General features: G+C 43.2%; 1 protein-coding gene across 1 annotated transcript in view; it reads right to left on the bottom strand.

Annotated features, from left to right (window-relative positions):
• Positions 1 to 1,120: 1,120 nt before the first annotated feature.
• The window catches only part of LOC126484989 (uncharacterized), a 224,743-nt gene continuing 200,007 nt past the window's right edge, over positions 1,121 to 25,856 (bottom strand). The window contains exons 11-13 of the mRNA XM_050108595.1: positions 8,128 to 10,507; positions 2,291 to 2,535; positions 1,121 to 1,161 (exon numbers count right to left, since the gene is read on the bottom strand). Coding sequence (XP_049964552.1) covers positions 1,121 to 1,161; positions 2,291 to 2,535; positions 8,128 to 10,507 — 2,666 coding nt within the window. The remainder of the gene's footprint in view (positions 1,162 to 2,290; positions 2,536 to 8,127; positions 10,508 to 25,856) is intronic.

Raw genomic sequence — 25,856 nt, 5'->3', positions numbered from 1 at the left:
GAAACAATAACAACATTTTATGATAACACTCAACTGATACAACAAAAATATTAACAACTTTAAGGTATCTGTTATTTACAAAATTGCACATTCGGCCTTCATGGTACTTAAACACTGCCTTATGGAAAAGGCATTTGGCTTATAATTCAAAAATTAACTGCCTCAACAATCATAAATTCATTTAACATAAAGAACACAAGGAAAAAATAAGTATATACTGATTCGTTATATATTAGATAATGTTACAGTAATTACCTTTGATTAAATTTAGCCTACTAAAAAAGTAAGATATCACTTTGGCATCAGTATGTAAAACAGCATACTATTTACAAGATACAGAACACATTGAGAGAGACCTTTTCACCTGTGTATCAGTGTTTCAACTATATTTATTTACATATTTATGGTTTCTTGGGGTTTAGTCAAAGCAGTGATTGTTGAAACCATTCATCAAAACACAGCTGAGATATAATTGTTATTATTAAAAGCTTTCTTTTGTTGCATTTTTCTTGTGTTTAATTCAACTTCTGATGAGCAATTATTACTTTAATAAATATTCTTTTTGGTTATTTAATAGAAGAAATTTGTTTCAGAGAATAATTTTGAACAGAATTTACCAACACATTGTACTACAGTGATCTTATTCAATAATTAAGTTTCTTTCTGAGTTAACATTCTTGAAGTAAATGTAGTAATTACTTTGTTAGATGATTGGCTGCTTAGATAGTTTTATGCCATGAAACAGGAATGAGAAACTACCTAAATTTTCTTGTTAAGTTGTTGCTCTGATGCTGCAGGAAAGATATTACAAAAGTAAAAAAGAAATACTTGAAATAATTTAGTACTTTCAGTACTTTATGATGATTCAGGTAGTGAGTAATCATATGAAAGTTCAACAAAAATTGGAAAAGTCTTAAAATCTACTGAATCAGATAAAAATGGTGGTGTAATGCAGTTAGATTCATAGAACTAATAACTAAATTTGCAACACATAATGTACAAAACTAGTGACTTGTTGCTAGTGGCTAATATGCAACTTGCAAGTTGTGAACGGAGAATGAAAGGAAGAAGATCATGCAGATAAGCAAAATAGACAATCTGTTGTAAAATATGCACCATTTTACAGCTCTTCAGACATATTATTTCTCTTGTACAATTTGGCTTTGAGCTACAAATCATGTCTAAAGTCCCTCTGACTCTCTGTTCTAGCATTAAAAATAATGCAGGATAATGGAATGTCAAAGTACGGTTTTTAAAAATATTGTTTGGAAGGTAAAAGTACAATTTCCCCACTGATACTAACTGAAAATGAGACTTGATACAAGTCTGTATTAATTACAATAGTACAAATATGAGATGACTGTTTCATGCTTACTTCTTCTGTCTTTGTGTGATGATATTCTTGCCTGTTTAGCCTTTTCTTGTCAGAGTGTTCACTGTGGCGATTTTTGGGATAAAAGGATTGTAATTGTCTTTGATTCCTTGCAATGTATAAGAGAGTCTTTCATAGTACCAGCCACTGCAGTTTTTATGTGGATTTAGGCTGAGGTTCTGTTCTGATCCCTCAAATACAGCCGAAATACAACTAGTGACACTATAGACTTTTTACCCATGTGATGTAAAATTTGGTGCAGGACACAGTTAAATACTGCCATGGACATTGGGAGCTCTGTGAACATGGAACCAAATAGTAGGCAGGCAGCAGACCACACTGAAGTTCTGGGAGATAACCACAAAAGTGGCTGCTAACCACTACAGTACACGTGTACATGTACTTCCCATTTTTGCGTTTTGAGGCAGGTACTACATGTTAATGTGTAGTGCAAAGCCTACAGATAAGTACATTGTGAATATTGCCCAGAGGCTCTGGGCAACTTCTGTATTTCTGACACTAGCCAGCACAGCTCTTTGCTGACACTGCTTAGAATCTGAAGTTTCACGGAGGGTTGAGTAGTATGAGAAGTGGTTACCGCACAATTGAGATTTTTTTTCTTTCCACTGAGTTGCGCTTTTTAGCGCAGCCCTCCGCCGGCACTGCTGCGCCTGTTGTGGCGAAATCGGTCGCCACGGCCTCGTTGCGCCGGGGAATCCCTGGCGCCGGCTGCCGACGGTAACGGCCGAGCTCGGCCGAACATAAACGAGTCGGTGGCGACGCTCTCCGCGCCCGACTCGCTGGCAACGTCACCGCCGCCACCACCACCACCCCCGCCGCCGTCGACGTCGGCGTCAGAAGCGCAGCGCGGGCGCGATCCAGCCCTGGCGACGGCGCTGCAGTGGGCAGGGCACTCGCTGGAGTCGGTACTCAGGTAGCCCGAATCCTCGGGGCCGTGCAGCATCCGACGCCGCCTCCGGGGAACGTCCGCCGTTGACTTGCGCGGGCGCGCCGATTCCCGAGGGCCGCTAGAGCGACGCCTGGCGTCGCAGCTACCCCTGTGCCCGGCCGCCTCTCCGCGCTGTAGATAACAAAGCGCCCGTTTTGGTGAAGTTGTCCGCCTAGTAATAGCCTGCATACACTCGACAAAACAGAACCTAATGCTAAGGCAAGCCAAACCAATAAACGACAAATTTCATTTTCTTGTACTAAAATATTAGAGACCATCCTCTTTAAAATGGCATATGTATTTTGTGCTTAGTTTAATAAAAGTATTTTTATTTATTTTCTAAAAATATGCTGACCCAGTTTTGTCACGATATGCCCTCTCGAAAAAATAGGTCTCTAACTTCTCGAGTAACAAGTAAACCTCCGAGCCTCGATTCTTTATAGGATCAGACTGCCATGTATTTAGCCAGCCGTGGTGGCCGATTCTAGTTAAGACAGTCAATTATATATATGTTTGCGGTTTGGTTCTATGTCTCTGTCTGGACTGAAGAAGCTATTGTCAGTTTACTATTTTTGTTCTATTTTGTAAGCTTACAAATGGCACTATATTGAAATGTGTTCTCCAGTCTATTGTAGGATACAGTTCGAGTTGAAACAGTTCCAGAACTTCATTATTTGTTTTTTCTGCCTATGTACATATATGGTTGTTTTAATAAAGGGGAAAAAAAGTGGTTCTAGGCGCTTCAGTCCGGGAGCGCGCGACTGCTACGGTCGCAGGTTCGAATCCTGCCTCGGGCATGGAGGTGTGTGATGTCCTTAGGTTAGTTAGGTTTAAGTAGTTCTAAGTTCTAGGGGACTGATGACCTCAGATGTAAGTCCCATAGTGCTTAGAGCCATTTGAACCATTTTTTGCCATGTATTTAACGGTTTCAAAGTCTGACTACTTTACTAATGAGTTAATGTCTTAAATATTGGATCTTAATTATGGAAACGAGAAAATGTTTAGAAAAAGGGCCGAATTTGTGTTTTGAGTTTATTGGAAGTAGCTAAGTTCAAATGGTTCAAATGGCTCTGAGCGCTATGGGACTTAACATCTATGGTCATCAGTCCCCTAGAACTTAGAACTACTTAAACCTAACTAACCTAACGACATCACACACATCCATGCCCGAGGCAGGATTCGAACCTGCGACCGTAGCGGTCACGCGGTTCCAAACTGACGCGATTAGAACCGCACGGCCACACCGGCCGGCGAAGTCGCTAGGTGCTCTCATGGTGAAACACTGGATAAACGCAGTCTGGGTAATTTTCGCTCCGGGTTATGCAAAAGCTACTTTTTCAGCGTTTGAAACGTTATATCTCCTGACCTATATGCCATGCAATGATGCAATTTTACACGTAAAATCAGTGGTGTACGTGGATACTGTCTGTAAAATGTTTCGCGAATAGAGTCAGTAGTAAAGAAGTAATAAATTAAAACTCAAGCCTTTTTACTGCAAGAACAATGAATTTGTGGGGGATGTCAACGATGAAATGTTTAGTATAGGTTTGAAAGTATGTAGAAAGTATATTGGAGATCGCGAAGTACTCTCATTCTCAAATACTGAATGAATATAGTGTGGGTGATTTCCGCGCCTTTAGTTCCACTGCCGCAACACGGTTTCTAATTGTAGTACTTGTCTTACTGAGTCAGACACATAACATAAGGTTATGACAGCATTCTAAATTTTAGAATTCGCTCGATAATTATATGAAATTCCACAAATAAAAATTTTATTACCCCTTGAAGCTGTTCGGCTGGAAACATGCAATTAGAACTCCGCACCATGAGCTGGGTTAACCATTTAGTAATATGGATTTCGCAGATATTATATCTCTACAACAAGTGCTCACAGTTAACTAACATGGTAACACAGACAACTGTTCTCATTTCAGCCGCCAAGTCTCAGGAATAATATCATAACTTCGTTGTTGCTTTATGAACTGCGTCGATAGTTCACTGTAAACAGGCATGATTCAATAACAGATTTTTTTTTTAAGAAGAAAAATCTTCCAGTGCAAGGAAACTGTAAGGGGTCTGGAGAGCATAATTATGCTCCAAATCACAATGTTTTTCCATCATTCAGATTCTATTAAAGACAATGAAGATATTTCGCCAATAATTTCGTATCAGACGTCTTTCTGGAAACTGGTTTCATGAAGTCCATGGTAGCCTCACACTCTGATCCATTGGTTGTCTTTGCACCACGTGCCTGGTCCCTTGTAACGTAGGCCACGTAAAGTTTTAGATGTACAGGGTGTAAACGGTGACTGTTTACAATGTAACACAATCGATCAAGAAGTCGATACGAACAATTTCATATGCAACGCTTTCGGTCAATCAATCAAACTCAAACTGGCCTACGAACGTTCCTAAGCAACAGCACATGCTTGACGCGCAAGATTTTTGGTATCCTCTCGCTCTATTACGCAACTGGTGTAGTCAACGTTTTGGTTAATATCATTAACTTAAAGTTTGATGCAAGGGTGGTGAAAGAAGAAAGACTTCTGTAAACGTTATGCAAAAACTAATTACGGTTACAACAGGATGTAAATTTATCCCTTATAAGAGAGGTCACCCAACTTTTATCGCAGCGGGCCGAATGAATGGCAAAATGACGAGCTTGGACCGCAGATAGAAAGCTGTGAGAAGAAAAACTAAGTTCAGCATTCCGCGTTAATCACGGGTGAGTGGCATCCAATGCACACACGCAAAAAAGACAATAAACTCATATATTTACTACAAAAGTTATCAAATAAGGTGATATTAGCAAAGAGATAGGCTGGCTACGTTATACCTATTGTGCACGTGATGGAATAACAAAAACTAGCCAGCAAAAAATGTTTGCGAGATTTGTGTAACTGACTCTGGCTTTCAAGATATCATCAGTGTTTGGTATTGCACCGCTGCATCCAATCAAGAGAATTCCTTTCAAATGATTATCAGTCAATCTCGTTCGATGTGCTGACTTAGCATACATCATTTTCGAAAACGTTTGCTCACAGACATGAATTGTTGTAAACACAAATGCAATATCAACGGCAAATTGCTTGGGTTTCGGGAACTCAGAATTAGATAAGCAGCGGTAAAATTCAATATGTTTTGCTGCTCCCTGCTTCTCGTTCAAGAAGTCATTTGTTAGAAAATCAGTGAGCGCCAACTTTAGTTAAAGTGGCAAATTATCAATGTTACAATCGACCGCATTGTGGAACAGAAGAATGCCACTCTCACTTCTCTCGACCTCTGAAAATTTTTCCAAATAGTGCTTCTTCAAGTCACAAATAGGGTAAGTCCGGAAGAGTTGGACCATTATCTTTCTTCAGCATAAAATTACTTGTTTTTTTACCGTTTTTGGATTCTGACGGCATATTCGAATAGAGTGTCACATAAACTTAGGTACAACACATTACTGACGCCCTGCCACTTCCAGTACAAGAGATAAGATAAAATGAGAATATACATCAGTTGTCTCTGTGGGTGAGATGGACCACTGATGTATATTCTCATAGCTGTACGGGTGATGTGGACCACTGTACTGGGAGAGATGGACCGCATAAAAATGGCTATACATAAAGAAAAGAGTCAATTAAAATTTCATACTGAACTATACTATTAAATATTTTAGTCCAAAACAATTATATTAGTTTATTATAAATCCTGACTGAACACTGGCTTTTCTAATGAGTCGTTGGTTCAAAAAATGGCTCTGAGCACTATGGGACTTAACTACTGTGGTCATCAGTCCCCTAGAACTAAGAACTACTTAAACCTAACTAACCTAAGGACATCACACACATCCATGCCCGAGGCAGGATGCGAACCTGCGACCGTAGCAGTCTCGCGGTTCCGGACTGCGCGCCTAGAACCGCTAGACCACCGAGTCGTTGGTTTCTTCAAGAATTAGCCTGTCTTTCTCTCATCACCGCAGTTACACTTATTAACAGATGTCGACATCGTGAAGAGACACCACTATGAAACCAATCGTAATTTTTATAAGTTTCGTAATAGCTTTCACCGCAGCGAGCAAATTCACCCTCATCTCACTCATCAAAGTTACATTCGTAGTCTGATACAATGTTTGCACCTTATGAACATGGTGAGCTATTTGCCGTATTTTTCTTCTTGAGCTCTTCATTCTGTTTTTCTCTTCACTATTATTTCCATTTGGTGATCTTTTTGTGCCTTTTTCTGTTTCCTTGTTTTTTTTATTCCTCTTTTTCTTTACAGTTTTCGTATTTTCAGCGGAATTTAGCCCTTTGGATACTATTGCTGTCACAGTATTCTAGTTTCGTAGTGAGACCAGACAAAAAAAAATTGAACATGCTGTTCGTTTTTGGAACACAACCTACGACCAGCTTAGAGACAGAAGTGATGACACTTTCTGCAGGACCTGATCATCATTTTACAGGACAATGCTCAGGCACGTACAGTGCAGGCTGTTACTGATTTGTTTGACTGATGGGACTGCTAAGTGCTATACCACCTGCTGCACTCCTCTTACTTAAGCCCTCGTGAGCTCAACTCGATTTCTAAACTGAAAGAAACACTTCACGCCAGTCGCTTCAGAACTTCTACAAATTCGTCGGCAATAGACCGCTCCGCTCGAACTGTCAACACAACTGGCACTGCTAAGAGTATCCTACGACTTCCACATCGCTGGCAACGGTTTATACACAATGCTGGTGACTACTTTGATGCTGCCGACCGGAGTGGCCGTGCGGTTATAGGCGCTACAGTCTGGAACAGGGCGAGCGCTAGGTCGCAGGTTCGAATCCTGCCTCGGGCATGGATGTGTGTGATGTCCTTAGGTTAGTTAGGTTTAATTAGTTCTAAGTTCTAGGCGACTGATGACCTCAGAAGTTAAATCGCATAGTGCTCAGAGCAATTTGAACCATTTGAACTTTGATGCCCAGTAAAACTTTGAAACACGTATCTATTTTGTACGAGCTGTAAATAAATAGTTGCCACTATTAAAGTTTCAATCCTCGTACATACAAACAGCGATAAATTGTTATCTTCGTTCTCTTGACAATGTCATATTTTACATTTCAACTCTTTATTTATGACACAAATTGGTCCTAATCCAGGACTAGAGTCTGCAGCGCATTACTAAATGCGATATCTACTTGTTCAGTTTGCTAATAGGTCTATCATGACACTGCTGGAGCACGCCTCACAGACCGAATCACAGATTCAGTCAGTTGTTATCAACGATTACTCTCTGTACCTTTCAAGATCGAGGAACCACTGGCAGTCTGAAGCTGTGAGTCAGTCCATGGCAAGATGGAACGAACTGTTAGCGAAAGACAAGGCTCCGGCTTAGAATCCTGGTCTGACAGGAAGTCGTAACTTTTCATAAATATGCAAACAGAAAACTTGGTTAAAGTTAAAATCTTCTGGGTTATTAGGCCGCGTCATGTTTCTTCTAAAATGTTCGACGTTTCGACCCCTCTGCTGCGATCTTCTTCAGGATCTCTTGGTGTTCACTACTGCTAGAACTTCGTTGAAGTTAAAATCTTTTGGGTTATTAGGTCGCGTCATGTTTCTTCTAAAATGTTCGACGTTTCGACCACTCTGCTGGGATCTTCTTCAGGATCTTTCGGTGTCCACTACTGCTAGAACACTTGTAGTGGTCACCTAAAGATCCTGAAGAAGATCCCAGCAGAGGGGCCGAAACGTCGAACATTTTAGAAGAAACATGACGCGGCCTAATAACCCAGAAGATTTTATCTTCAATGACAACGGCCACGAAAGCCTGCAGACTTACACAAAACTTGGCTGTAGCACCTTGATGATACGTACGTAGTCTTTAGTGTGGCACACGTCCGTCCCGCTCGACGCAGGCCTGATGACAGAACAGCGCGTGCTGCCCCCGCCAGATGCCGTGGTGTGGTTCTTGTCTTGAGCGCCAGACCTCCCGTGGGATCGGTTCCCGGTGGTCGACCCGTTCCGTTCGTCCGTCCCCGTGAGGGACCCGGCAAAAGGTTCGTCGTAGAACGCTTCGTACCCGTCGCAGTCAGACGACGGTGACGAAGGAGAAGAGGACGCGGACGGCGAGGAGGAGTCGAGGCTGTCTGCAGAAGCACCGGCAGAGGTGTTCGGGGGGAGCGCGCAGCCGGGGCGCTGCAGCGGCAGCGGCGGCAGCGGCCTACGGGCCGGGTCCGGAGGCCGCGCGATGCTTCTGGACGGTGCGTTTTTTGGCGGCAGGGACGGAGGCACCAGCGACTGTGGCATCACTGGTCTGGGCGGCGGCGGCTGCTGGTACAGCACCTTGGGGGGCAGCGGCGGAGGCGACGTCGCTCCACGCTGGCGGCGCGCCTGGCGCGAGCCCGGGTTGAGCAGCAAGCCGTCGAACAGCGGGCCGTTGGTTCGCCTCCAGGCCAGGCCGTAGTAGTCGGGCTCGCTGGCGGCAGAGTGGTCGGAGCCGGCCGGCTCCAGCCCGTAGTACAGGTGGCGCGCCTCGTAAATCTCCCGCAGGCTGCCGAAGCCCCTGGAGAAGGAGGCAACTTCGTCATCTCCTCGCACTGTTCTGTCAGCCGTGTAACCGTCGAAAGACCCCGTCTGGCTGGCAGAGTCGCCACGAAAGCTGCCCGTCGTGCGCAGCAGGATGTTTGCCGGCCGCTCCAGAGAGTCACTGTAGCATTCGGCAGGTACTGGCGCGTGGGACGCAGCTGCAGGCACTTCTATGACGCCTGCCGATGTTGACCCTTGTCTGCTAGGTTTTCTGTCCAGTGTGTCAGGCTCGAAGCTGTCCGAGTCGTCTCCTGGAGCGTACTCCACAGGCGAGTCTTCTACTTCTATTGTGAGGTGACCGGGCTTCTCCGGTTCGTCGTACCTGATCTTGGGGCCGCCTGTGCTGCCACGTGACTTCGGCGACGACGATGGAGAACCACTGTCATAACTATACCCATCATTGACGTATACCTCACTGACGAGGCTGTAGCCGCCGCCGTTGCACAGAACTTTGGAGAACTCTGTCGCTCGCGCATTCCTTTTCTCCTCATTATTAGATTTCTTATCATCTTTTGCCATGATGACTTCGTATTCGTGGTCATCTTCTGGGGGAGTTACCTGCTTAGGTTTCAGCTTGGATATAGTAGTACTTCCTGTATTCACATTAAATACCTCATTTCTCATTGTCATCTCCTCTTCGAGAGGAAGGTTCGACCGCAGAGTGGAGCCCAGACAGCTCCTGAGTGTTCCGTCTCCATAATCACTGGGAGTCGAGAACCCTCGGTTTTCGATTTGGTGAACTCCGAGGGTATCTGACCTCTCCAAACTGTCCGATTCAAAGCTACTGTTGATAGATGGTTTTGACTTTAGTGTACTCTTGCCCGACAGCTGAGAATTCTGTGATTCTGGAGCCTTGCTCGTTTCCTGTGATCGTTGACCTACGAGTTCTTTAATGACTGCATCCATGAGGTGTTTTGTTTCCATTGGAGCGGGCGATTTGCGTTTTGGAGTGCTTACCCGTTTTTCTTTGTCTTGTGGTGGCACTACTGGTGGCATTGGAGGTGGAGCAGGACAAGATGTTGGTGAAGGAAGTGGCGGAGGAGTAGGTACAGACTGATCAGGGACCTTTGGAGACACGGGCTTTGGTGGCACTGGTGCTGGCTTTGAAATGCTTCTTTGTTCAGCTGGACTTTTGTTAAATTTTGCAGCCGTCTCTGCAATCAATTTGGCTACCATTTTCTGGCGGTTCGCGAGTGGTGACGTTGGCGTTGTAGTGTCATTCGAAACACTTTCGGTGTGTTTTGTGTTTGTTGCTTTTGGATCGTCCTTTTGTGGAGAGTTTGGGTGCAGTGGAGCCTTTGGCTTCACTCCCTGATGCTGTGGTCGTGGAGAGGACAGCTGCGACATTTTCTGCCCCGAGTTAGATAGTGATTTTCCTGTCTCTGCAGACTGATCTTGAGGCGGTCTTCTGGAATCGCTCGTGCTCGATGAGCTGATGACTTCGAGGGAATCTGGCTGTATGGAGTCCCTCCCAGCTAGCTGCTGTGTCCTCACTGCTGCAGGCACGGGAACTTCTTCCAGCCACTTGCGAATGGACACCTCCTTGTTTGGGGCCTCCACACCCTCCAGGCAGCAGGCGCGGCATGGTGGCTCGGGGATGTCCATTGGCCGGCATGTAGGACAGCCTACGCACCCTGAAACACCAGTAGTGATTAGCTCCTGCCGATGAAGATACAGCTGTACAGAAAAAATTGCTGACTCTCAGAACAAACTAACTCTGTAATACTTAATGCATGATACAAAGCTATTCATGAGCCTATAGACTAATTTCACTATTTTTTTTATAGTAAAGACAGCCCACTGGTTGCAATGGATTTTATAGTCGAATTGACCATGGTTTCGACTCCTAAACTAAGGGAGTCTTGATCAGAATTTATATTACCTAAATAAGGGGGATACAAAATTAGTCCTTAATAAGAAAAATACAAGACAGTGATAATTAATATTCGCATATAAAGATGTACTTACATACGTAAGAAATTGAGCATAACAGCTCTCGTCGTAAGACACATTCTCTTCAAACCTTTACTGAAGTATCCTTAAAAGATATTTTTCATCTATGTCGATTTTTCCTCGTGTTTTTTTCTGAAATGTTGTTTTCGTCCCCATACTCTAATTGCAGTTTAATCACTCACTGTATTTTACTGTAACAAATTACTGAATTATTTTTTTTCTTACTGCTTTTAAATTATAATATGTCTTCATACTATTAAATGTTTAAAAGTTGTAGACACATCTGCTATACAAACTGCTGTAACCTTTCTATCACGTAAAGCAGATGTTACCAGTTTTCATCACTAGATGGCGTGACACCTCATGTCCCCATCGTAGTACAGCCGGCGCACGCGCCACCCAGTCTGATGCCACCTGTTTAAGTGTACACAAGCAGCCCTTAGCGGCAATCTTCAATTTTTAACTAGAAATGGCAGTAAAACTTTTACGTAAGATGTTTTATTTTGTGACGTGGCCTTTCTGGTGTTAAAATTGTATGACGAGAGATGTTATGGTCAACTTCTTACGTATGCAAGTACATCTTTATATGTGAATATTAATTATTACTATCTTGTAGTTTTCTTATTAATGACTAACTTTGTATCCCCCTTATTTAGGTAATATAAATTCTGATGAATACTACCTTAGTTTAGGAGTCGAAACCATGGTCAATTCGACTATAAAATCCATTGCAACTAGTGGGATGTCTTTATTACAAAAAATATTTTCACGGTTGCTGCACACAGTTATGTTTAAAGTTGTATAATTTCACTATTTCAGAGTGACTGAGGATAACCTCCTCGTATAGCTTAATGTTCGGCGTACTAACCAGAGAGACAGAGGTGATCAAGACAAGAATCGAATTATGTTCAAATGTATGTGAAATCTTATGGGACTTAACTGCTGAGGTCATCAGTCCCTAAGCTTATACAATACTTAACCTAAATTACCCTACGGACAAACACACACACCCATGCCCGAGGGAGGACTCGAACTTCCGCCGGGACCAGCTACGCAGTCCATGACTACAGCGCTCTAGACCGCTCGGCTAATCCCGCACGGCAAGGATCGAATTAGGCGGCACCTTGACGACCGCTGGTCTGGTACACATATTTTCACGAGTGTTTTTTTTTGTTTTTTTTTTTTTACAGTCCGTTTTTCACGTCCGTTTAGCCAAGTGCTGGCCTGGTCCCAAAACTCTGCCTCACAAAATACGATGCACATCCCGTTAAAACAAAGTAACCCACGGAACAAAGTTTGCACGACCCACACAAGCAGACAGCACATACGATTTCCCAGTGTTAGGAAGGGCACTCGGCCACAAAGTTAAAATAAAATAATTCAAACATATGGTCAACACGTAATAACAAACATTGAAAATGGTATTCACGCCAATTTGATGTGGACAATGGAGCTGAGAGAACCTTTAACGTGTTCCATTAGTGCAACAAATGTAAGGTACCGGTACTTTCAGGTGGGGTTTTAGTGATTAACTTCATTTGATGCTGGAGTCGTATAGTACAATTTGCACAGAACAAACGACGCTCCTGCATGACAACCGCAGCCGACGAAGATAAATCAGCTAATACGCAATCTCTGGCTGTGTTCAGAGTCCCTGCCAGGCGATGCCTCAGAGCGCTTAACTTAAAACGTAGTGCCTGAACGAGCCTTGCCCGCCGTGGTCTTCTATTGAGACGCTCAACACTTCTAAAAACTCCATGAAAAAATGGACCTAGATTCATTGTACATCACAGTAGAAAGACTAGTATGGGCGCAGGCGAATCGCCATTGGACACTATAAAATTGAACAACTTCGCCCGGATTGATAAGTCGCGTTGGACGTTGAATCACACCAAGGACGGGGAACTAGTACGACGAAAACAGTATCAATGTACCCTGATTGCCCAACAGTCCAGCGCTGAGCCATGCCGTAGCAGTATTTTCTAATAAAGTATGTTCATAAGGAATGAAAATGGGCGGGTAAGTCTGTCAACAGCTTTATGTTTCAAACGAAAGAGGAACCCATTGTCTGATAATGAGCATCTATTTACTCGCCTACTGCACCCTGCTACTAGCTTCGTCGTTTAGGAAGCTCTTATACCACCCAGTTGTTCCCGACATGTGCCAAAAATCTCCTAGTGCCACCGAAAGGACATGAAGGTCGTCGTGTCATTTCCGTACCCTTCCCCCGGTTCAATAAGCTTCAGCCGTATCGACTTACTGGAATATAGGTAGAGGGATATTGTTCTTATATGTCAGAGACAATGCCGGCCGAAGTGGCCGTGCGGTTAAAGGCGCTGCAGTCTGGAACCGCAAGACCGCTACGGTCGCAGGTTCGAATCCTGCCTCGGGCATGGATGTTTGTGATGTCCTTAGGTTAGTTACGTTGAACTAGTTCTAAGTTCTAGGAGACTAATGACCTCAGCAGTTGAGTCCCATAGTGCTCAGAGCCATTTGTCAGAGACAATGATTCCAGGGTAATATTTGGCGGGAACATTAGCGCAAAGTGGGTAAGATTCTGAACCGGAACAGTCTTACCTTAGCCTGAACTTGGAAAGCCAGCAGAAGAAGAAGAATAACAAGGACTGAGCGCCATAACACTAGGGTGTATCTGTGAGCTTGAGCGTCGAAACAGGTAGTAATGGTAAACTCATGGGACCAAACATTAATCTAACATTTAAAGGGCGCACTGGTATCATTACAGCTGGTATAAAACTGGTGCCAAGCGGTCATATGACCTTCTACCGATGACGTGCATTACTCAGCTTTATGGTATCATCGCTCAACGAGTGAAGGTCAAATTTTCGACTGGGTAAGGCGTGGCACACGACGGTTTCCGTAATATCTTCACAAAGAAAACATCTTACGCTTAAGGACACGTCCAGCGACAGTTAATTTTATTAATTTGGCATCTGAATTTTAGCTTCGCAGGACCACACTTGGCAAAAGACGACCATGCGGTATCATCATTCCGCATGCGCGTACGCACTGCAGACGGAACAAGATTCGAAAACGTCGCTAAAGTCGACAGAGGGCGCTCATGCAGTGATCACTTATGAGCATGCGTCTCAACGCTAATTGTTAATGTAAACTTAGAAATGGGCACTGGTATACAACATTAACCTGGACATAGCTGAATGGTTGTCAGCCGAACTATCGCGGCAAGCTGTCATCATCAACTGGCTGAAATCCCAAAAATTCATTTTGTAGTCTTTACGCCTGGAAAACTTAAAAGCTCACTCCTATGGCCACACCGTAAGTGAAGTTAGCCAGATGTTGGTGTATCAGTTATGGATGGCAGTTAGCGCTTTACAGTTTTATAACTTTTTTTTTCAACGCCAGTTTAACCCGACTATTAGAAACGCTCAAAATAACCGGTTTGGCCGGCCGCGGTGGTCTAGCGGTTCTGGCGCTGCAGTCCGGAACCGCGGGACTGCTACGGTCGCAGGTTCGAATCCTGCCTCGGGCATGGGTGTGTGTGCTGTCCTTAGGTTAGTTAGGTTTAAGTAGTTCTAAGTTCTAGGGGACTTATGACCTAAGATGTTGAGTCCCATAGTGCTCAGAGCCATTTGAACCAAATAACCGGTTTCTGAAATAACCGATTTTATGTTTTTTTATTCCAATTTCTTGCAATAAACATAGAAACCAAACAAAGATTGAAAAATTTAGACTCTCCCAGTTTCAAGATACATGGAATCAAAATATTAAATTAAATAGGCAATAAAAGAAAACTTAGTATGCCCACTGTTCGCCGCTTTTCTCGAATAGTGGTAAGTGGTTGATCACCACAAAAATCACCAGTATTCTACTATGTCCACTGTTCGCCGCTTTTCTCGAAAAGTGGTAAGAAGTTGATCGCCACAAAACAACACCTATATTCTACTACTGATCTTAATTTTTTGAAACTCTCCTCAAAAATCATATCGTAGTTGGGAAAAATTCCATCGTTTGGGCATTATGAATTGTCAGTGGTAAAGGGTGAACACTGAGGTTGAAGAACTGTTTTCCGTGTTAATTTGTCCGCTTTCAAGGGCTATAAGCAGATAAATGTATGTCATGTGGACACAGGCAGAGGATCAGCTGCTTTCAATGTTTATTGTAAGCTGCGAATGAACTGTTAAGTTTTACGTTTTATCCTTGTATTATGTCACAAGATGGTAGTAGTTACTTCCGTTTTTAATCTTTTAAAGGAAACGGAACATTGTACTTAACTTATAACACACTTCGTAAATTACTTCCAGACTCGCGATGGAGCAATTCTGTAGTATTACTGATGTCCAATGACGACAGTGAGAAACTATCATGTAGACCAGATGGGGCACGTCTTCACACTGCATGTACCATCTAACAGGCCACGCCACATGGTAAGAGGTATATTATTGTCTCCGACATCCTGTACCAATACTTACACTATGTGTGTTGTTCGTTTCTGTCGGTATTGTTATTAAAATGACGCTGATCGCTTGTCCCATTTTCTATAACAAAGCAATATTTCAAAGCAGTGCAAATTTTACGAATAAAAGTTAATTCTTTCTTAAAAAAGGTTTATTTAAAAACGAAAAATTTGCTATGGCTAATTGGTATTTCGTTCTTTACTCAGTTATTGGTAAAAAATGAAAACACCTGTCACAACCGAGACCATCTAAATACCGAAAAATACCGATTATTCAGAACTAAAATATCGATATTGGCTTTAATCGGTTGGTTTTTCCCATCCCTATTATCGATGTGGGCTGTCCAATTAGTCTACAATGAACAGTGTACCACTCGCAACCATACAAGATATTGTAAGGTAAGTAGTCGTAAAACATCCTAACTGACTGGGATTGGAGACGAGTACCGTGTCTTGTCGATGATAACCGGTTTCAAACCCGACAGGAATAGCTGCTGTCAATGAATGCAGGCCCAGTTTTTGAGCAAACATTGCGAAGCGAAGAAAACGTAGTGGGGGCTTGGAGTCGGTACCTCGTATGAGGTCACTGTTCACAGCAGACCATGGAGAAGCACGTCTTAGGTGGGACGAACACCACATGAATGGGACAGTAGCTGACTGGAAGCGTATGGTGTAGTCCGATGATTTGCAGTTTTGTCTCTTATGAAATGATGGAAGGCGCCGTGTGCACCGATAGCCGTTCCGATCAACTAAATTGGTACATGCATAACTTTTTACTGGTATTGGACCTATACACGGAGGTGACAAAAGTCATGTGATGCCTTTTAATATCGTCTCGGACCTCCTTTTGCCCAGCGTATGTTGCATGGACTCAACAAGTCGCTGGAAGTACCCTTCAGAAATATTGGGGTAGACAGTCACTATAGCCGTCCATAATTGCGAAAATGTTACAGGATTTTGTCCACGTGATGACCTCTCGATTAGGTTCCATGAATGTTCAACGGGATTCATACCAGGCGATCTGGGTGGCCAGATCATTCGCTCAAATTGTCCAGAATCTTCTTCAAACAAACGTGAACAATTGTGGTCCGTGCGTAAAAATTCCATCGTCGTTGGGGGACACAAGCTACACAGAGGGCTGCAAATGGTCTCCAAGTAGCAGAACATAGCCCTTCCCAGTCTATAACCGGTTCAGTTGGACCAGAGGAACCAGTCCATCCCACGTAAACAGCCGATACCGTTATGGAGGCATCATCAGCTTGCACAGTGCCTTGTTGAAGGCTTGTGCCCATGGCTTCGTGGGGTCTGCGCCACAGTCGAACCCTACCATCAGCTCTTACCAACTGAAACTTGGAGTCATCTGACCAGGTGACAGTTTTCCGGTCATCTAGGACCCAACCTATATTATCACCAGCCCATAAGAGGCGCTGCAGGTGATGATGTTCTACTGACAAAGGCACACGAGTCGATCGTCTGCTGGCAAAGCCCATTAACGCCAAACTTCGCCGCAGTGCCCTAACGAATATGTTGGTCGTACGTCGCACATTGATTCTGTGGTTATCACACACAGTGTTGCTTGTCTGTTAGCACTGACAATTCCGCGCAAACGCCGCTGCTCTCGGTCGTTAAGTGAAGACCCTCAGCCACCGTGTTGACCGTCGTGAGAGGTAATGCTTGAAACCTGGTGCTCTCGGCACACTCTTGACACTGTGGATCTCGGAATATTGAACGATTTCCGAAATGGAATGTCCCATGCGTCTAGCTCTAGATACGATTCCGCGTTAAAAGTCTGATAATTCCCATCTTGTTGCCGTAATGAGTTCGGAAATTTTTTCACAAGAATCATCTGAGCATGAATGACAGATCCGCCAATGCAGTGCCGTTTTATATCTTATGTATGCGACACTACCGCTGTGTATATATGTGCAAATCGCTATCCCATGACTTTTGTCGCCTCAGTGCACTTTTTAATATGTTCACGGGCGTCATGTTTATAAATGCAAATCAAACACTCTGTTTGGGACATCTGTAGAGAAAAATATAAATAAAATTCATGCTTTTATGTACTGTTCGTGCAGAATGTTCCGAAATGGTTTCACTGCTGGAGTACAGGTGACACCAGCGCAGTAACTGTGTTGGTAGCTTGAACTGTAAGCAATAGACGTGTATTAGACCAGCCAGCTACGACCAAGAAATGTTAAGCAATGGACGTGCGGCCACAATGTGTACGTTGTTCTGTCTCAAATCACAATGGAGCAACATATCTAAATCAATTGATCAAGACATTCTGCAGAATGTTTTGTAAAAGAGAAAAGTATGTCTTGTACACTTTTGACTCACGCACAAGAACACCGATACGTGGACGCCTGACGAGATTTGATTGAAATGCAAAAGGCGGACAACTCTTTTCTGGGAAAAATGTCACCGGTGACGAGACTTGGTGTTATCAATACGAACATACTAAAAGCGATAACCTAAAGATATTTACATAAAGGGTTAACGCTTTGACGACATAACCAATACTCCAACGAACGTGATGCGCTAACTGAACAGCCACAAAGGAGAGCTTTTCTGACAGTTTCACATGTATAAACATTCTGTGCATTTTACTCAAGTGGAGGAGAGTGGTTACTAGTTAGAACACCTTCAGCATCAAAACAACCATCTTAAACCATCTAACTTTTGTCTACTTGTGATTAATTCAGTCCCTTTTTTGGACTGACGGGGTAAGTCTATAGACTATCATAGCCCTAGTCATTGACGGTCAAATCGTCTCAGTCGTTACTCCGCAACATATTCCTCTTTAAACTTTATCAGTGGCGAACGTTTCGATCTCTCTTTTGGCATTTCTTCAGGTTTCCATTGGTGGGTTGAAAGCTGTAGAAAGACAGTGTCGGATTCTCATATATGTAGGATTATTTGGCGGCCATTTGTAGAGGAATCTCGGCCTCAGTGCTTTTCGTCAAAATTTTATGTGATCAAGCTCTTAAACCTAGACTGGTTTGTTAAGATTTGATTGTATGGCTAAAGTAACACCAGACAACACCTCATATTAAATTGGTTGGTTGTGGTCTTCAGTCTTGAGACTGGTTTGATGCAGCTCTCCATGCTACTCTGTTCTGTGCAAGTTGCTTCATCTCCCAGTACGTGCTGCAGCCTACGTCCTTCTGAATCTGCTTAGTGTATTCATCTCTTGGTCTCCCTCTACGATTTTTACCCTCCACGCTGCCCTCCAATACTAAATTGGTGATTCCTTGATGCCTCAGAACACGTCCTACCAAGCGATCTCTTCTTCTAGTCAAGTTGTGCCACAAACTCCTCTTCTCCCCAATTCAATTCAATACCTCCTAATTAGTTATGTGATCTACCCATCTAATCTTCAGCATTCTTCTGTAGCACCACATTTCGAAAGCTTCTATTCTCTTCTTGTCCAAACTATTTATCGTTCATGTTTCACTTCCATACATGGCTGCACTCCACACAAATACTTTCCGAAACGCCTTCCTGACACTTAAATCTATACTCAATGTTAACAAATCTCTCTTCTTCAGAAACGCTTTCCTTGCCATTGTCAGTCTACATTTTATATCCTCCTACTTCGACCATCATCAGTTATTTTGCTCCCCAAATAGCAAAACTCCTTTACTACTTTAAGTGTCTCAGTTACTAATCTAATTACCTCAGCATCACCCGATTTAATTCGACTACATTCCATTATCCTCATTTTGCTTTTGTTGATGTTCATCTTATACCCTCCTTTCAAGACACTGTACATTCCGTTCAACTTCTCTTCCAAGTCCTTCGCTGTCTCTGACAGAATTACAATGTCATCGGCGAACCTCAAAGTTTTTATTTCTTCTCCATGGGTTTTAATACCTACTCCGAACTTTTCTTTTATTTCCTTTACTGCTTGCTCAATATACAGATTGAATAACATTGGGGAGAGGCTACAACCCCTTCTCACTCCCTTCCCAACCACTGCTTCTCTTTCGTGCCCCTCGACTCTTATAACTGCCATCTGGTTTCTGTACAAATTGCAAATAGCCTTTCGCTCCCTGTATTTTACCCCTGCCACCTTTAGAATTTGAAAGAGAGTATTCCAGTCAACATTGCCAAATGCTTTCTCTAAGTCTACAAATGCTATAAACGTAGGTTCGCCTTTTCTTAGTTTAGTTTCTAAGGTAAGTCGTAGGGTCAATATTTCTACGGAATCCAAACAGATCTTCCCCGAGGTCGGCTTCTACCAGTTTTTCCATTCGTCTGTAAATAATTCGCGTTAGTATTTTGCAGCCGTCACTTATTAAACTGATAGTTCGGTAATTTTCACATCTGTCAACACCTGCTTTCTTTGGGATTAGAATTTTTATATTCTTATTGAAGTCTGAGGGTATTTCGCCTGTCTCATACATTTTTCTCAACAGATGGTAGAGTTTTGTCAGGACTGGCTCTCCCAAGGCTGTCAATAGTTCTAATGGAATGTTGTGTACTCCCGGCGCCTTGTTACGACTTAGGTCTTCCAGTGCTCTGTCAAACTCTTCACGCAGTATCATATCTCCAATTTCATCTTCATCTAGATCCTCTTCCATTTCCATAATATTGCCCTGAAGTACATCGCCCTTGTATAGACACTCTATATACTCTTTCCACCTTTCTGCTTTCCCTTCTTTGCTTAGAACTGGGTTTCCATCTGATTATCCAAAGCATTTAATTTATTACGATTTTACAAATTTTTCGATGCTTAAGAAAAATTATATAGACTTGTGTAGAGTTACATCATAGCTTGTGTTAACTTTGATATTTGTGAGATTGGTAAACTATTAACAGAGGCGCCAAGTTGTGTGTTTCTACAGGCAAGCACTCTTTTACTTCTTGCAAGTAAAATTCTTTCTGGTTCAGCCTTTATTTCGGTATTTGCAAATGACAAGATGTACTTCTTTCTTCTACAGCTTCATGAAGAGTATACTGTCGGCACACCCATCTACGAAGATGAGAACAACCGCGTACATTCCTGGTTTGAGAAGATTCCGGCATCCTAACGCACGTCTACTGGTCGGACGAATCCCCTCATACTAATCCCATAACACAGTGAGGTAAGAAAATCGTGGGACAGCGATATGCACATATGCAGATGGTGGTAGTGTCGCATACACAAGGTATAAATTGGCAGTGCATTGGCGGGACTGTCACTTATACCCACTTGGTTCATGTGAAACGATTTCCGACGTGGTTTTGGGGGCAAGACGGGAATTAACAGACTTTGAACATGGAACGGTACGAGGGTCCTTCCGAAAATAATGCCTCCTACTTCTTTGTGTTGACTTTGGATGTCGTTGGTGTAGTGCTAATGCTTGCACTTTCCTCTTTCATTTTGAACTGGTTCCGTTGTTTGTTGTAGTTGGCGCCAGCAGCGGAGTGTTCCAAAATAGAGTCTGATGTGGATTCGCGTATAAATCTGCGATGTATGACTGAACTCCTCACTGTTGAAGAAATTGCACCGATTGAAATCCGTCGCCGCTTGCTCAAGGTCTATGGAGACGATGCAACGGATGTGAGCAAAGCGAGTGGATGGGTACGATATTTCCAGGGTTGTGAAAAGGATGTGCATGAGAAGCCATGGCACGGTAGACCCTGCACAGCTGTCATCCCTCGCAATGGAGAGCGTCTTGAGCAACTCATCCGTGCTGATCGGCGGATAACGACCAGAGAATTGTGTGCAAAGCTGAATGTCGGCTGTCAATGTCTTGCAGACAATGTTAGAACATGTCGGTTAACGCAAAATCTGTGCGAGACGGGTACCGTTTATACTCATCGAATGGAAATATTGTCGGGACCTACTGGACCAAAATGAAGCTGAGAGTGATAATTTTCTGAATAGCATCGTCATCGGAGATGGGACGTGGTGTCACCTCTACCAGCCGGAATCCAAAAGACAGTCCATGGAAAGGTGACATGCGAACTCTCCGTCAACGAAGAAGTCCAAGACACAGCCGCCTGCAAGCAAAGTGATGTGCATGATCTTCTGGAATAGCCTGGGAGTGGTTCTTTGGATGCCCTGGAGCCTCGGAAAACTGTCAGTTCAGCACGCTACAAGACGACACTGTCTACGCTGAGAGGCCAAATTTCCAGGGTTAGGCTAGAGAAGAAGACCAACTATCACCTGAAACATGAGAAGTCCAGGCCCCACCTCAGTTCTGCGACCACGCAACTCGTTGCAAAATTCGGCTGCACTGTCTTACCACATCCACAGTACAGTCCCGATTTAGCGCATTCAGACTTCCATCTCTTTGGACCTCTGAAATATGGACTACGTGGCGAACATTTTAAAGGCCCACTTGCTGTTATCAAAGCTGCAAGGAAGTGGTTAGCCTCAACTGGTTCCGATTTTTACAAGCGTGGCACACAGTCTCTGGTTCGTTATTGGAAAAAGTGCATAAGGAACAGTGGTCAAAATGTGGAAAAATGACATTCTGTAGCTGAAATATTGCTCTGTTTAGCTGTGCCGTTGTGATTTATGTATCTCCTGTAGTTTCCATGCATAAAAATAGGAGGCGTTGCCTTCGGAACGACCCTCGTATCTAGAGCTAGATGCATGGACATCCCATTTCAGAAATCTTTAGGAAATTCAATACCCCGAGATCCACAGTGTCAAGTGAATATCAAATTTCAGGCTTTACCTCTCGCTAATTCAGTGGCCGACGCCTTCACTTAAAGACCGAGAGCAGCTGCATTTGTGTACAGTTGTCAGTGCTAAAAGACAAGGAAGAATGCGTGAAATAATCACAGAAATCAACTTGGGACTTACGATGAACATATCTGTTAGGACAGTGCGCCGAAATTTGGCGTTAATTGGTTATAGAAGCAACTTTTGCTAACAGCACAACATCGCCTGCAGCACCTCTCTTGGGGCCGTGACCATGTCGGTTGGATGACTGGAAAACTGTGGCCCGCTCACAAGAGTCCCGATGCCAGTTATAAAAGTTAATGGTAGTTTTCGAGTGTGGCCAAGACCTCACGAAAACATGGACACAAGTTGTCAACAAGGCACTGTGTAAGCTGTTAATTGCTTCATAATGGTGTGAGCTGTGTTTACATGGCATGGATTGGGTCTTGTGGTCGAAATGAGCCGATCGTGGCTTGGGAGTGTGGGACCATTTGCAGCAATTCATGGACTTTGTTCCCAATGATGATGGAATTTTTGTGGATGACAATGCGCCGTGTCACCGAGCCACAATTGTTCGCGACTGGTTTGAAGAACATGCTGGACAATTCAAGCGAATTATTTTGACACCCAGATCGCCTGAATTGATTGAATATTTGTGGGACGTTATCGACAAGTTCGTTCATGCACAAAACTCTGCACCGGTTCAATATTTCTGCACGGGAATTTCACCCACTTATTGAGTCCAGGCCAAGTCGAGTTGCTGCAATACGCTTGGCAAAGTGAGGTGCGAGACAATATTAGCAGATATCCCATGCCTTTTGTCACCTCAGCGTACATGTGGAACAGCGAGTGAAATGTAGTAATCAGCATCCCCGTGGTCTAGTTGCTCTACGTAATGGATCCTCAATGATGGCTTCAGATGGATATGGCAGTTGGCATTCTGCTGTCGTAGGATTTGCCGCCAATATCTGGGCACACAAACTGCGATGCAGTTGGTAACAGACGATCTTACGGCATACACAGAGGACAGCGCTGGTGAGACACACCAATAGAGGCAGTGTACTCGTACCAGCTGCAGCGTCGACGGTGTCTTCGGCCGGTATTACACTATCAAATTTCTTTGTCCAATATCTTTGTCAAAGATATTTGATAGTGTAATAGGGATCTTTGACAAATGTCGTCCAATATTTGATCAAATCTAGGCCGAGGCCGTATATTTGATCAAAGAAATCGCTTGTCTTCTGTTCACTGCAATGCGATATGTTACCACGCAGAGCGCTAGCATCGCTGCAGCGTTCTGTCGTCTGTAGTGTTTTTATAACCATTGCCGGTAAATACAATTGGTGTGTGCCGACAACTACAGAATTAATAGAGATGTCTGAAGCTTATGAGGCGCTTTACAACGTGAGGCACCCTGAATAAAAAATAGATTAAGAAGATTGGAGACCTAACCTGACCTAACCTAACCTAACCTAACATAACCCTCTCCTGTAGCAAGGAATCAGAGTGTTATAGTGAGCCTGTCTTCTGAAGATGTAGCAGTTCTTAAGTGAAAATTGTGCTTTGTGATATGAGGATACACTTCATTGAGCACATACAGAAATGTATGCTCATCCATTCTTAAGTAATCGATGTACGACTTGACGTCTTCCACTGTAAGCTCACGTAACAAGTTTTGTTGAATGCTTTTATCGTGTCGTCGTAAAACCCACGGCTTCACCCAGATTAGATTAGTTTTTCGTTCCATAGATCCGTGCTGAGGAGATCCTCGTGGATGTGGAACATGTCGATTTTTTTTAAGCTGAAATAGAAATACTAATAGTATGAATAAATACATGATTTGTTTCTATTAAAAATTTCGCCAATGGAGTAGAAGGAGTTGGCCAGTAGTAAATCTTTCAGGCTCCTTTTAAACTGATCTTTATTTCTAACAAAATTTTTTATGTTTCCCGGCAAATTATTGAAGATGAGTGTTCCTGAGTAGTGGACCCCTTTTTGAACTAAAGTAAGTGTTTTTAAGTCCTTGTGCAGATCATTTTTGTTCCTGGTATTGTATGTATGAACTGAGTTGTTTGTTGGAAAAAGAGATATATTATTTACGACAAATTTTATTAAGAAGTAAATATACTGAGAGGCAGTAGTTAACCTGCGAGCCGGAAGTATAGTGAGACTCTGTCATTTGGGCCTACGAGAGTTATAGTTTTTTTTTTGTTTGTTTCTCATGCCTAGATAACTGTACAAACATATCGTTGCATGTATTGTAATAATCATTACATATAATGATCCACATGCAACAATATCTCTACGGAAGTATCTAGGCATGAAATACAAAACAAAAAAAGCTAACCTGCAAATCTCGTACGTCCAAACGACAGTCTCACTGTACTTCTGGCCCGCCAACAGTTTCATTTTCTTTCTTATTTTCCCCCAGTACCAATGCAAGAATCTGAAGTACCCAGTTCTTTGAAGAGGTTTCTGCAGGAGGTCCGTGAATTTACTCCACAAATAATACGTATTACACGCTTTTGGACCTTGAAAACTTTTGTTTGACTTCAAGATTTACCCCAAAATATTATCCCATATGACATTATGGAATGAAAGTATGCAAGCTTTTTCATTTTTATGTTGCCTATGTCTGCTAACACTCGAATTGCAAATACAGATTTGCTAAGGCGTTTCTGCAGTTCTGTGATGTGCTCCTCCCAACTGAATTTATTATCAAGTTGTAATCCCAGGACTTTTAAGACTGTCAACCTCGTATGTATGGTTCCATTTTCTCCCCCCACTTCTTTTCCGCATGTGCACACAATGCAATTGGAGTACGTAGAACTGCTGCGGTTAATAACAAGTTGTTGTCAGCCATCTTGAACTTTGACGAAAAATTTGATGACAGTGTAATACCCCTTGTAGCGCTACGTCAAAGATCTTTGTCAAATATATTGGACGGAATATTGGATCACATCTTTGATCAAATCTTTGACAAAGAAATTTGATAGTGTAATACCGGCCTTCGCGACCGCGCGGGGCACAACACGCTCCGCTCACGCCTCCGTGTTAGACAACACATTAAACCTCCCGCCAGCGCGTCGTCTTCACCGCTCGTCGCCTCCGATGGGCGACGCCACAGACGCCGCCAAAGAATGTCGTCTTCGCATCACTCACTGCATTCAATTGATTTTTTTCCTCGGTTTATTGGCTTTCGAGCCGTGCGTATTCAGCCATCTTAGCAGCACTGTCAGTTATGACGATACAAAAAGGAAGGACAACGCAACACCTAGCCTCTGAGTGGAGAAAATCTCCGACCCGGCCGGGAATAGAACCCGAGCCTCCTCGCTTAGTGGCCCAAAGCGCTAGCTGCGCAGCTGCCGAAGAAGTCGATTCAATTGTTTTGTCATCAAAACCTTTTAAGAAGTCGCACTCTAAGTTCAGGCCCCATATCTCGGAAAACTTACAGTAAGAACCCACTGAAACACGCTTGTAATCTTAACAGCTAGCCAGTTAGTATATCTTACAGCAGCGAGAAATTAAACCAGTTTGTATAGAGGATAATTCAGAAATTGATCTATCACAGCACCGCTGAAGGACTCGTAGTACTCCAGGATATTTAGAAGTAAACTTTCAGCTTGTACATATTATAGATAATTTTTTTAATATTTTATTCATTCTGTAGATGTGTGATGTGTTAAGCTACTTCGTAGATTCTGGATACAACACTAGCCCTGTGCCCGTTGGAGACTGCTGTCAGATGCAGAGGGTCTCTCTTCTGCCTTCACAAACGGAATCTTCCCCAGGAAATAACAAACGAACAAGAGCTAAAATTGTTCAATGCTCGAGAGTGGCCAAAGAGAGAGGGACAATTCCATAACTGGTCCACGGGTTTATGACACATTTCCACACATCACGGAGAGAATCATTGCGAGGCATGCAAATCCATTTT

Source organism: Schistocerca serialis, chromosome 6 (assembly GCF_023864345.2).
Source record: "Schistocerca serialis cubense isolate TAMUIC-IGC-003099 chromosome 6, iqSchSeri2.2, whole genome shotgun sequence".
Taxonomy (NCBI): domain Eukaryota; kingdom Metazoa; phylum Arthropoda; class Insecta; order Orthoptera; family Acrididae; genus Schistocerca; species Schistocerca serialis.
Note: the sequence above shows the minus strand (reverse complement) of the source record. Positions and strands in the feature narration are given on the sequence as shown.